The 14,157-nt window shown below is 35.3% G+C and overlaps 1 protein-coding gene across 1 annotated transcript in view; it reads right to left on the bottom strand.

Annotated features, from left to right (window-relative positions):
• Nucleotides 1-14,157, bottom strand: part of WDR27 (WD repeat domain 27) — a 92,239-nt gene that overhangs the window by 61,167 nt on the left and 16,915 nt on the right. The window contains exons 15-21 of the mRNA XM_063153471.1: nt 13,356-13,459; nt 12,151-12,240; nt 9,132-9,253; nt 8,361-8,494; nt 5,862-5,959; nt 5,429-5,550; nt 131-228 (exon numbers count right to left, since the gene is read on the bottom strand). Of these exons, the coding sequence (XP_063009541.1) occupies nt 131-228; nt 5,429-5,550; nt 5,862-5,959; nt 8,361-8,494; nt 9,132-9,253; nt 12,151-12,240; nt 13,356-13,459 (768 nt within the window). The remainder of the gene's footprint in view (nt 1-130; nt 229-5,428; nt 5,551-5,861; nt 5,960-8,360; nt 8,495-9,131; nt 9,254-12,150; nt 12,241-13,355; nt 13,460-14,157) is intronic.

The following is a 14,157-nucleotide window of genomic DNA, read 5'->3' as shown; positions in this document are numbered from 1 at the left end:
TCTGATTCCACATCAAAATTTCTACTGGTATATGACAGCAAGTATGAATTCTGAATAAAGATAAAGCATATAAAGTGTTAGCAAGATAAAGATAAAGCTTTTTATTCCAAGGTACCTAATTAACTCTTACCTCAGTGTTCTTAAATCCCACAGTTTGATGCCATCACCTGCAGCTGTGGTCAGGAAAAGGTTGTAAGCTTCAGGTTGCTGAGTGCTGTAGGATGATCCCTGTAAAACAATAAATCAGTTTCAGGTAACTATTCTCTATGGCATTAATTATTTATAGAATCATAGAATATCTTGAGATGGAAGAGATCCATGGGAATCATCAAGTCCAGCTCCCTGCTCCTTGCAGAATTATGCCATATGATTAAGAGCATTGTCCAGATGCTCCTTGAGCTCTGAAAAGCTTGGTGTTGGGACGAAGTTGGGACTGGGGAACCCAGTCCAGTGACCATCCATCCTCTCAGTGGATAATTTAGTCCATCTAAGAAACAAACAGTAAATATTTGTTAGATTATGTGAAAAAAAGCTTGTCTGCACACATGCAAAGGAGCAAAGAGGAAGAGCATGCAAAGAGCATGCAGAGGAAGTCCCATAACCCAGTCAGAGAAATGGAGCATGGCCTTGGCTCCTCCCAGTGCTGTCCCAGGACAGCCGTGAGCCCTTTGGTCCAGGGGTGACACCCACCAGGACAGTCAGTGAGACAAGTTATCTGGGGCATCTCACAGACTGATGGGGATTGCTAAAATCAGGGTATGGGATCCATTATGTGAAGCAGGGGAAGATCTTTTTGTGATTGCACAAGACATTATGGGATGTTTAGGGAAGAAAACAAGGGCAGTGAAAGGGAGGGAGCAAAGATTACTTCAACAATTAATTATAAGACATTGTTAGCCCTGGGCTAAATGTCCAATTCCATTGACTTCAGTAGCAATTGCATTCATTCATGACAAGGCTAATTTTGGCTTCATACTTTTAAATAATTAAATCCAGCTTTAAACCTCTGATAATTTAACATCCACATTGGCAAATCCCAGCCTTTCTTCTGGCTAAATACTTCTTTCTCCAGGGAATCAGACTGAAACAGTTAAAACACTTTCTTTCCTTTCCTTACCATTCACTTTCTTGATTTGGCTGAACACATCACAGAAACCGCAAGGTAATTTCCTGCAATCAGTATTTGACTGCCAGGAATCTCCTATTCATTATGAAAGCTGGTGCATAGCTTGCTCTAAGAGATTAATTAGAATGTACTGTGCAACACATTTCCCAACAAAGTCTACACAGTCTCACATTAGGTCTGTATAACTAAATAAAAGAGTAAAGCAAAAGACAAAGACAGTAGTAGTCCAAAGGACAGTATTCATTAAAAGTTACTGAGCACCCTTTTTTGTGCCTTTGAAATATTTGGTCACCAGCAAACCCTTGACTCAGCCAGCACTGGTCACAAGAATCCAAAACAAGACGTTCTATAGACACATACACATTTACTTTGTGCATTACTCCTTTACTATAGAATACACAGAATACAGGGAAAAACTAAAGCTAGGAAGTGCAATCCATTTGTACCTTCTCTGCCCTGAAATTTTGTCAGCAATATACTTTATTAATACATATACTTGTATCTTCAAACGACATTGACTACTGAATATTGATATAAAAGAAAAGAAACTATATACTTGTTGGGATAATATGCGAGCTGAATTTTATTTATCACTTTGTGTTTTTATAGCCCATCAATTTATGATAATCTATTATTTATGAGAATCTGATGCAGAAAGTAGCAAAATCCCACACATTCTTGAAACTATGCTTTCATTCTGATACACAAATCCCTTTCTTCTGCCCCATCAGCCTCCTCATCCACCACTGTAATCCCTTCTCAGCTTCTCTCTAGATTAACTACATTGCAACCTGTCATGGTTTGGGCCTGGCACAGAGCCAGTGCCCCCATGAGAATACCCTCTCCCTGGTGTCTGCTGGGAGATGTGACCAGGAATAAGCAAAGCAGGCTCCAGCTTAGAAATAAAGAAAACTTTATTACCTAAACTACAAGAAAAGAAGGAAAAAAAACTATAAGAGAAAAAATTGAAAACCTTACAACAAGCACTTTCCTCCTCCCCACCACCAAAATTTCCCAATCCAATACATTCCCCCAAATCACCAACTGCCCAGTCTGGCACCACCCTTTAGAATACTCAAACTTCAGTCCATGAAGAGGAGAGGAGTCCTTCTTGCACCATAGGCTTCCCCTGAAACCTCGTGTGCTTCCATGTCACTCAGCACCGCCCGGAAAGTTCTTTTGCCGTTTGTGACATCTTCCTTCCATGCCCAGTGCTCTCACCACTGTGCATGGACCAGAGCTGCTTTTAGGGTTGTCTTTTAAGGATGCCTTGTCTCACTCCAAAAAGGCACAGTCCCTGCTTTGGGACATCTGTCCCCCCATTTTTTTCCAACCCCCTGGGGCCGAGGGGTCCCCACAATGAACCCTCCTGGTTCTGAGGCTCTGCCTCCCCCTAAGTGCAGTCTCTGTGTCACAGGAATAAAACTGAGTCTATGGCTACACAAGAAAAGTCCAGCCAAAAGGCCACTCCAATCATCTCTCCCCACTCAGCCAGGCTTCTCCACATCCTTCAGGTCAGGTCCTTGTCTCATCTCATCTCTTATCTCCCTTCTTATTCAGCTCTGAGGAGGATCAGCATTTTTGCAAGGTCCCAATCATGAAAGAAAGGGGTAAAACATTTCAGTCTCTGTCTGTCCCAGAGCTCCGGCACTCCCACACTCCCTGCTGCTCCGGCCGGCACCTCCTCGCTGCATTCCCCCCCCCTTTCTCTTCCTGAGCCGGCCGCTATCAAATTCAGACACCAGCTCTCCCTCTCTCTCTCCTGGGGGGGGAATGGCTGCCCAATGTCTCTTGGGGCTCCTCCACCCTTCCATCCTCAAGGGCCTCCTCACTCCCATCTCTGTCCAGGCCCAGGCCTACCACATGGCTGCCCCTCCCCCGCCCAGCAGCAGCGGCTGGATGGGGGAAGGGAGATCCGACCTCCTTCCCTCCAAGTCCCAAGAGAGCCTCCCAGGGCCGAAGCTCTGCTTTTAACCGCTGTGTGTTCTCGGAGGTGTGTCCAAACCCCACTGGCTACACCAGGTAATCCCAGCATCCATTGGTTTGACCACAGCATCCCAGAATTCCCACTTCTTCCTGGTCAAACCACCACATAAGATTTGGCCTCAAGAAGGATACGGTTCTATAGAATCTCACTTTCCTTCATTATTTCCTTATAAGCACCATTTATGTCATCCAAGGAGTGCAGCTGGCTTACGCTAAAGGCACGTAAAAATAGATATATAAGAAAGCACTCTGTACCTTCTGGTGATCTTATACTTTTGCCAACATTGTAACTATGGTTAGAAAAAAGTTAACTGACTGAAACTTCAGAGTTACCCATTACATTTTTCACTCTTCACATCAAGTAGACTTCCTAACTAATGGACCAATGAATTTTGAAACAAAAGTGTCTGAATAGAAAATTGAAAATTTTGCTGTTTCTGTGCAAATGGGTGTACTCTAGAACTGTGCTAGCAGAACACAATACCATCCAAATATTTATGGCTCACAATGACAGTTTTCTGTTCAAAGAATATGTTTTGCACCATTACAAAGGCATTATTAACACTAAAGCTCTGAATCTTTGTGATCTGATCTCAAATTGCCATCTATTTCGATATCTCATATGTTCCTAAACTCTAAGACAAGAAGATGATTTTGATATGTTATTCAATTCATTTTACTATGTCTCTTAAAATTCAGTATAAAAAGCAATGGACTGTTATGATAATCTTAATCAAAACACTAAAGGCTGAGATTAATTTCATACACACTGGCAACCGCAAACAATCTCTAGAACAGATCAAAAGAAAAATTTAAAATCTAAGTCATTACAAGGCAAATTATATATACTTGTTTCAGCTGTTTTTGTCTAAAATCAAATATAAGAGAACATCATGCTGATCATCTAGGCTTCCAGGATATCCTATGTATTTTATAATTTGCTAACAGGTTTCTCCAACATGTAATTGGAACATAATTTCCCTTTAATCTACCACAACCTCAAAATAGATTTGATTTTTCATTAATTTAAAGAGTAAATTTTATGATTATGCCCACTTAACCATTATCCAAGTGGAATCACAAAAGAGTCTTGGAACATGAGAACTGATTTGCATGAATCTAAAGAAGAAAATGCAGTTCAAGAATATATATACTGCAATCACAAATGAGTATGTAGTCCACACAATGAGACTAGGAATAATCCAAAGGAAAGCCTTCATAAATTTTGGGGTGTAGGCACTGGATCTTCAGAATGAACTGTTTCTCTCCACAGGTTTGTTTCCATTGAATCGTGTCTCATTACTAGAGAACCTTAGATTCCAGTGTGTTTCATACTTTGAACATGATGTAGTTTGCACACAGCATTCTGCACATTTTTATAAGTCTAATTTGCTCTAATAGTTTTAAACTACCCAATGTAATAAAATAGTTTATGTGTAATTTTCCTATTGACTTCTCTAAAATACTAGTTTTATATAACTGAAAAAATAGAGAACTTTGATGTATAATTGTCCCCCAAAATGGTCAGTTTTCTTTGCTCTACCACATAGGTTTTTTTCCCAAATGAGTACTTGCCCACAACTTTAGAGTTTTTCTTGATTAAATAACCTGAAGGCACTAAGCTGACCCAGCGAAAAGAAAAGCCAGAACTTTAAACCTATATGTGTTAAAAACAGTACTGAAATAGTTAGCACAATTTTAAGTGTTTTACCAGATCACATCTATAAGGAAAACCCACAAAGAGTTCTACAACAGTAATAACAAGGATTGTTTTAAACCCACAGAAGCAAGGACTTTCCAACTGGGAATGAAGCACCACATTCAACCAGACCTAACACAGCAGGCATTCCAGAACATATGCTACCATAAAAACTACAAACATTCAAATCAGTCTTCAAGGAAAAAAAAGAAGAGCAAGGATGAGGGGGTTTAAGTCATAGTACTGAGAAATTATTTTTTATTGCTGCTTCCAAAGTTTCAGAATAAATCACATGGTGTCAGATTGAGCTTCAGAAGAGAACACTTACATAAGGAAAAATTCCTGTTGAACTACAGTAATGCATTTTAGCACAAGTAAGGCAAAAGATAATAAACACTTCTCTAATAGCAAGATGATTCAATCAGTCCAACTGCTCCCTCCTTTACACTAGAGAACAAAGAAAATCTGTATGGACCTATCACACAGACTCATGTTCTTGCCCTTCCTCCCCAACATATAAAAACTTACTGATTACTACCAATTCTACTTTTAGCCTCTGTCTTCTTTGTTGATGATGTTATAGTGGTATTAGAAATAAAATTCAATAAAGAATGTACCTTATTTTGGCAGATCTGATGGACTGATCTAACATGAGCTTCCTGTATCACTGCTGTGCTGCAGCCTGCATTGAGGTCAAAAACTTCCAATGCTCGGTTGCTGCCAGCTGTAAGTACAATATCTGTACAGTTCTCTGTGTTAAAGTTAAACTTATTCAAAGGTAAAAAAAAACAAAACATATAAACAGATTAAAAATACAGATAAATAAACATATATAAAAACTCTGTTGTATTTATTGCTCTATGAGCAACAACAAAACTCTTACAGCACTAAAAATTTATGTCTAAGGATGAAGTTCAACATCACAAAAAATTACAAGTTTTTGCTCCAATAGAAAAGGAGTAGTAATTCATCAAATGCTACTTACTTTAGCTGATGTCCATGTCATTAAGTCCAAAGAACTATCAAGAAAATAAGAAATACAAAGGATACAAGAATAGAACTCATTTACTGCTGAAAGGCTGGTAATCTCCATTGCTGAAGTCATGGGAAATTTCTGTACCAATTTGCAAACACTCCTCTGTTTGTATCTGCAAAGAATATCAAACCAATGCTTCTGTTAATGAAATTAGTTACGATTTGTTAATACCCACCCACTGGAACCACAAATCAAAATGCTTTCTTTCATTATTAAAAATTAAAGTGACAGATCTTTTGCCTTATTGTTGAACTCCGTTAAAAACTTAGCAACCAAACTCATTTAGATGAAAAACAACTCATGATATTCATATACAGAAGACTGATTTTCCATCTACATGATACACTAAAATAATCCTGTATGTATACTGAAAATGTTGAAGAGATTAAAGTCTGTCAAGTACCTATGTTCAGAAAGCAGATATGCCACGGATTCCAGCATACCATTTAATGTGCTGATGATAGGGCAATCAGGAGGAAAATGAAGAGAAAACAGTGAGGAAAGAATGAAAACAGTGAGGAAAAAATAATTTCCATTTAGACAGGAGGAGAATAAGGGACTGATCACACAGTACCAAAGAAATTTTGCTTCTCAAGAAACACAAAACATTTTAGGGTCCTGTGGGTTACCTGCCAGCTCCATGCAGAGGTGGCAAACATGCCAAAAACTCTAAAATGGCTTCAGACTTTTTTATTAGACAACAAAAACTGCACTGTAATTCAATATAATTAGAAATTTCTGTTTACTGAAATATATCCACATAGGCAACATGGATCTATTCTTATAGTAAACAGAAAACAACACTCCATGGATATGGATATGTGGGGCAAGAAGAGTGTGATTTTCATAGAAGTCACCTGAGGAATACAGAGTCAATAACAACTGTACTGGGTCTGGCTGGGATGGAGTTAATTTTCTTCATAGTGGCTTGTATGGTGCTGTGTTTTAGACTTGAGGTCAAAATAGCATTGATAACAGACCAGGGTTTTAGCCATTGCTGGACACTGTCTGCACAGTGTTAAAGTAACTCCTGTGTAACAGTTAATATCACACTTGCATTTTAGCACATCTGTCTAATGAAAGTGCAAAAGTCCATGCATGATGTGCTATAGGAATCATTACTGTTTCTTTCCAACAATGCTAAAAGTTTGCAAAACTGAGATCATTTGACAAAAGCAATATGGTTGTCAGCCAGATCTGTTCAAAAGAAAAATGCTTAGTAACTTGGTTTTTGCCTTTCATTGTTATTCTCTAACAATGATCTGCTGATCTTTTCAGATGGACATCAGAACCACTTTAGTAGTGATGGTGAAGCAAAAGATAATAAATATACAGTGTTTTGCAATTTGATCCAAGAATCTTTTGTAGTTTCCACAAGTACTTTATTCAAATAAACTAAAAAATAAACTGTACTAGACTTCAAGAGCAAATGATTTATTTCTATTTTTGTGTAAATCTACCCAAGCTAACTTTAAAGAAGCCAACTGATAAAATAGGTACAATCCAATGAAGGCAGTATGAAGTTTCTTCTGGTACAATTTACCATGCTGAAAGAAGCTGATTAAAACAGTTAAGATTTTCCCAAATGCAAGAACAATTGTTTGAATTGGCTGAAATACCTTTCTTCTACACTGCAGACTACTACACAGATAAATACCTCACAGGGCATGACATGGGTACAATTTCACATAGAAAGAAAATCAACCAAGAGTAAACTGAGATTCATAAAATACAAGTTATGAGAAAACTGAACTAAAGTAACAGAGGGAGGGGGACATAGAAGAGTACCCATTATTAAAAAATAAAGAGGAATTTTATCATGTTTAAGAATTTTTTTGGACACAATGCATTTGCTACATGTCCTGTATATCTTCAATTCAAAGTGCAACTCATTTAAAATTCAGGCAGGTATTGTGGACACACTGAGCTGGACACTGTACATTTGTTCTTGTCTCTTAGAAATTGAAGTTTATGTAGCAATTTGTGTTACCTTTTTATTGGTTTATTAATATCCCCATAAACTAAGAATTAACAAGTAAAACAAACTAGGTAAGCAAATTATGGAAGAAAACTACTACATAATTCTGTCTGATCATTTAACATTTCAGTGAAGTTCCACATACCAGGTTCATGCCTCAATCCAGGAAAGCACTCCTATTCCTAAACATATTTAAGCTTGTGCTTAGTACATTTTTCTTTGCAGCAGCAAAACTACAAAGGAAATAGAGGAAGAAAATAGACCAGCTTTTTCCATCTAAGGATGCAGTCTAATACTGACTAATATCATCAACAGACAAAACATACCATTCACAATATCAACTAAGACTTCAGTATTGCAGCCCTAATTCATTTTGTTCTTCCATTCAAAAAAAACATATTTTGGAAGTAGCTTTTACTGGTTTTTTCAGCTTTTTATCTTCTGTAATAGTTTTTCCCCCTCAGCTCACCTCAACACACACAAAATTGTAGATCAAACTTTACAAGAACCTTCACTGGTCTGTTAATGAACTCACCGTTTTAGGTCATCCTTGGTTGTGTCTAGATGGAAACTTAAGAGATGAAATTCAGCTCCACAACACAGCAATATAAATGTATCTATAAAATAAAACTGTGCAAAGCGTACAGTCTTATGGAACTTCTCTTTACCCTGAAACATAAAGGAATTTGTGAAGAATGGAGTCAAACATAAATATGTTTTTGTCTGAGATTCCTCGTGTTAAGGCAGAACCTCTCTGTCATCCTGATCACAGGCCAGGAGGTTAAACTCTATAGTGGCCCTTCTTATTTTTGACATCTATTACTCTATTACATCTATTACATCTATTAAAAAAAATATTACATCTATTAAAAAAATTACATCTTACATCTTTAGTAAAAAAAAATATTTAATTCTGCTTAAATTAGCTGGCAGTATATCTGTAGTCAATTGAACCTAATACAATCTAGCTTCATACTCTGAACTTCTTTTTGAATTGGGAAATGGACTAAAGTCAAGCAAAGCTGAGCCAATGAAAATACTACATACAGACCAGACAATAAAACCAAAACTTCCAGACATGTCCACTGGGATTTCTTTTTTAACAAGGTTGATTTTTTCTGTTCCTAAATTATCATGAGAAAAACCTAATTTGGAGTCAATGGAGATCACCCAGATCATTATATCAGTGGGAGAGGTAGCTCTCAGTAGCTCTAGAAATTGGTTCTTTCTACAAAGCTTTTAAAACAGTAGATAAAAGTGCAAAACAGTGTTCTTTGTGTCCAAATGAATGGAAGATTCCAATTACCAGAATTAGGGCAGGTTCCTTATTGCAGGTTGACCAGACCCTTAAAGTTCTGTCTTCTGATGCAGAAACTAACCACTTCCTGTCATGACTCCAGCCAACAGAGTTAACTGCACCATCATGACCTAATAAAAAAATTGTCTTGCATTAATAAATTTCTCTAGAGTTACTTGTATTGTTTTAATATAATTATGCACAACATTAAAATACATTCTAAGTACAGGTTTCAAAGGGTTGGATTAAAACTGGTAACAGTAAACCAGCTATTGAAATTTTCTTCCACCAAAAAACACAGAAAATGTCTCTCATTAATGAACAGACAAAGATAATTCCAACTCTAATTTTTCAAAGTTATTGGAAGACCACTTTCAAGAAATATCCTTGAAATTAAATTTAAACAAAGATTCAGTAATGGAAAAAAAAATCTGAGTATTATATTATAACAAAATTCTATATTAAACATGGTCTGGAAACCCCTTACAACATCAAAAAGGGTTGAAATACTTTGGGGTTTTTTATTAACCTTTTATTACTGAACTAGCTATTTTTGGCATATAAATAAAATGAGCATGCCACTTCAATGTCTTGTTAAAAACAAGATCAGAAACTTACAAAGAAAGAACTTTAAAAGTCAGAAAAAATAGTCAAAAGGTAAAAATATTAATTTGATCCAACATCATGTTGAAGCTGATAAAAAAGATCAAAAAAGAACATGCCAATCAAGTTTTACAGACTTTGATGCATGTTACTGCAATTTGTCAGATGAAGTCTGATGAATTTCATCTAGCCTTAAAACATTCAAAGTTCTTATGCTGCCCTCTTGTGCATAGTTTATCTTTACTCAATGAAAGTTTCATATTAAAAAATGGTTTGCTTTAAATTACAGGAAGGCTATTAAATATATCACAGCAATTGAGATATTTCATTTTTTAGACATATATCTACAAAAATTCTTATAAATGAGGTATTTTAACTCCCAGTTACCAAACAGCTGTAGAATTTTCACCAGAAAATTCCACAGGCACTGCACAAATACACATATAAGCACTATTCTTATTTTGTTCACAACAGAAAGATTCATTTAAAGGTTTTTATTTTCTGAAAATATTTTAAAGCCTTGAATAATCTGCATTAAAGAAAAAAAAAAAAACCACACAACACCAATCAAACAAACAAAAAAAAAAAAAAAAGAAAAGAAAACCACAAAATACAAAACACTTTTCCAAAGTAGTAAGGAACCTTAGGAAAATCTGAGGTTTGGAAAATTGGAAGAGCCACGCAAAAAGCTTAAGAATCTCTGCTCTCCAGGCCCCAGAGTCCCAAAACACAGTGAAGGAGATGCCAGCTGGCTTGAAAGAACCCAGTAAAATTCAAAACAGGCATTACTCAAGGCTCCCCAGCCCCAGAGCACATTGAGAAGAATTAGCAGCCGGTTTTGTAAAGAGACACATTCAGAAAGGCCATGCTGGCTGTAACTCTTTACAGCTGTTCCACATCACCTGCACTTCCCTACGGGACACAGACACCTGAAGAGTCACCACTGAAGAAGAATGCAGAACTGCTTAAAACTGTAACTCAACCCTTCAGAGAACAAGGCTGAATAAATTAGGCTAACAGCAAAACTGCTGTTATACCATTCCTCTGATGCTGCCTTAAAGAGCCATGACTTTTGATAAGCAGCAATATTGAGATGTTAATGCTGCCTTGAAACTGAAATTTTTTAGCAGAATAGATACAATTTCCATTTCTTGAAAAAAGGAAAAATTTACATAGCCATTGATTGCAGCTCTAAGTAAGAATAATGCATCATGATTTTTCATGAAAACACCTATGATACTTCTAAAACAAGAGCATCAGAAGTAGAAAGTAAACAGATGACTGCATGGTAATCTGAACAACACAGAAAAATGATGTGAATGAAACAAGAAGGCAACTAATGGTTTGTGGTTCCTAATCCCATGCATTACGTTACCTGGCAGTTCAACATTTATGTTGCTTTTGGAAAGAGCTACATACATGTTAGAATATAGTTTACATTGCTTTTCAGACATGAGCAATATTAATAAAAAAACCAAACAAAAAACCTAAATTATTAAAGGTATCAATGAAGTAAGTCAGTGAAAAACTTGCTATTGTAGAAAAAATAGACAGTCCACAAGGCATATTTTCATCAATTTCCTCACACAAGAAAGATAATATCAGTAATGTTGCCTCCTTAATGTCACTTCTTGCACTAAGTATAATGAAAATTACTCAAAAGGAAAATTGTTTTCACAAATCAGTTTCCAGAGTTATTTACTTAGAAATAATTCTCTAAAATATCTTTAAGTAGTCTGGCTTTAATACTTGTTAGGGTCAGATAGTAAAAACATTTCTTTTCCATTATGAGCTTTCACAGAAAATTCATGTAGCAGGTCTGATTTAAAGCCACAACATTTACAGTTATTAAAAATTTAACAGATTGTTCCTGTAGAAATTTAGACATAATCTGCTGTTGAAGACTCATTTAAAAGCATACATGTTTATACATGCATACACTTTTGTAGTTTTGGGTTTCCTCTTAGGAATAGTCCCTCTTTGTTTAAATAGTTTATCTCTAGAAGCCTGGAGTTGCAAAGCAAACACATCTTTTGCCAAGTCATCACAGTCACTTTTTGGCTAATAAACTATGAGGACTTACTGCTACAATATACGCATGCATTATTATTGCAATATATTGCTTTTATTTTTTCTCTTTAATTATTGTAATACATATTATACATCATGATGAAGATTTCTGTATATATCATCATATCATCAGATTGCTTCTTACCCCACAAAAAATTGAGAAATGTGACCACCTGGTAGTCACTTTAATTCTAGGACAAAATTAAGCAATCAGAGAAATTAATTTTACATCTTGAATCATCAGTACTTCCTCTCTCTTGTTATCAGGGTGATGTAAGTGGAATCCATGCCATTTTAAATCAAACTCAACCATCAACTCAACTCATATCTTTTATAATATAATTCATAAACTTACCTGAAAAAACATTATGCACATCAGTGAGACTGGAATTGAATATCAGCACAGTTTTGTCAGCCTGGCCACAAGCCAGCAGCTCTCCATCCCCTACAAAGAAGAGCATTTAATGATTTACATCTGAAAGCAAAAAGAAGCTAATATGCTGCCTCTTTTAATCATAAAAATCATGTATGTCACTACAACAAAACAAAACCCAGATATTCACTTCATATGTTTAACACTATTTATGAACATCACCAATTAGTGTTGGAGAATTTGGTAGGATTTTATAGGCAAATTCATTTCTGGTCCTGACATATTCTCTAAATAACATAATTTTTTTTAACTCAAAAAAGGAAAATCTGAAATTTTTGTTTTACTGGGGTTATTTATGCCTGTGTGTGCATGCATGGGTGTGGGAGAGACAAAGAGAAAAAGAGAGAAAGATTTTTCTTCCTCAAACTAAAAGAAGATTTATACTTACAACATACTAACAAATCTCTCTAGGGAACAGAGATGGAATATATTTTAGCAAAGTTACTGATTGCATCTAATTGCTTTTATTTCCTGAGGATGAAAGTTGTTCTTGTCCTCAAAACACAGATATTTAGTTTTTAAATATTTTGAAAATACTTTCCCTTGCAAGGTGTACATTGACATAATTATATACGTGGTAGAATGCTTGATTGCTAATCTAGGAAGTGCTTTCTGCTTAATCATATTTACATTGGAACTGACTAAACCTATTGCAAGAGTCATTTATCCAAAACAGTTAAGAAAAATCCCTCTCTTTGGGTCACACAGGAGAATTCCTTTTTTTATATTTCAATTTACAATAATTCAATAATATTTATATAAGAAATATGAATATTTTGAAACAGACCTTCAGTATTTTATACACCCTAATGAAAATAAGTAAATGTGCTAGAAAATAAATTCCTTAGTGAAAGAACTCTTAATTTTCAAGTAGTAGTGGGAAAGTCAAAGAAAAAATTCAAAAGGAAATAAGACATAAAATCAGAAACAGAATCCAGTTGCATATGTAGCAACAGCTTGCATGGTTTTGCAAGATAAAAAATGATGATCAAACAGTATGTGGTATTGCCAGAAACTTTTCTGTGAATTTATCGACACTAAATTCCCAGTCTTTACAAACTATGCCGCACAAATTTTTAATTTCTTCACACTGACACAACTGCACTTTTTATAAAGCCTGTACTTACCAGAATACTGAACACAAAAAATTGGGGTTGGTTTACAAGTAACAGATATCTCTTTTGCATATTTGATTGGAGGATAACTTTCCAATGGATATTCTTTATTTTTACTTCAAAGAAGGAAAAAAGAAAGAAATTACATCTTAATTTCAGTGATGAAATAAATGTGCTTTGGTAATTATTCTAAACATCTTTATATAAATATTTGCCAGAAAAAAATATGTCAAATCCAATGTTGGAGCCAAATTCATTTTAAATTGTAATATTTAAACTACTCCTACCTGTAAGAGGTATGAATTCACAAGATCAAGAATTAACAGTGTCTGGCAATAAAAGAATTTCTTAAGTCACAAAAGTATTTAAAGAATGTCAATACTACCTTGTTTATAAAGACCTTGTGGAAAAATACAATATTAGCTAAAAAAAAGGCAATTTAAATAAAAAACCCACACAAAACTTAAAATACTAAGTAGCTTAATCTATATAAAACAGCGCTAAAACAAAGTTGAAATTATCTGAAGTACTCATGTAAAGGTTTCCTATGTGTGCAAGGTTTACAAAAACAGTCTTGAGCTATTAAGTGGGTTTCTTTACACTTTAACATCTCTTTTTAAATGAGAAAAATTATGGCATCAATCATTCTTTACTTTCATATTTGTATTACATAAAGGAAAAATTATATAATAGTAAAGAGAAAAACTGTGTGCAATATCTCCATTTAACATTCCATACAAATTAACATGAAAATGTCAGCTTTAGAAAAACATTTGTTCTTTTTGACCAGTGATAAAGATTCCACTGGTCAATT

Source organism: Melospiza melodia, chromosome 3 (assembly GCF_035770615.1).
Source record: "Melospiza melodia melodia isolate bMelMel2 chromosome 3, bMelMel2.pri, whole genome shotgun sequence".
Classification (NCBI taxonomy): domain Eukaryota; kingdom Metazoa; phylum Chordata; class Aves; order Passeriformes; family Passerellidae; genus Melospiza; species Melospiza melodia.
This window is presented reverse-complemented; position numbering and strand designations above follow the sequence as displayed.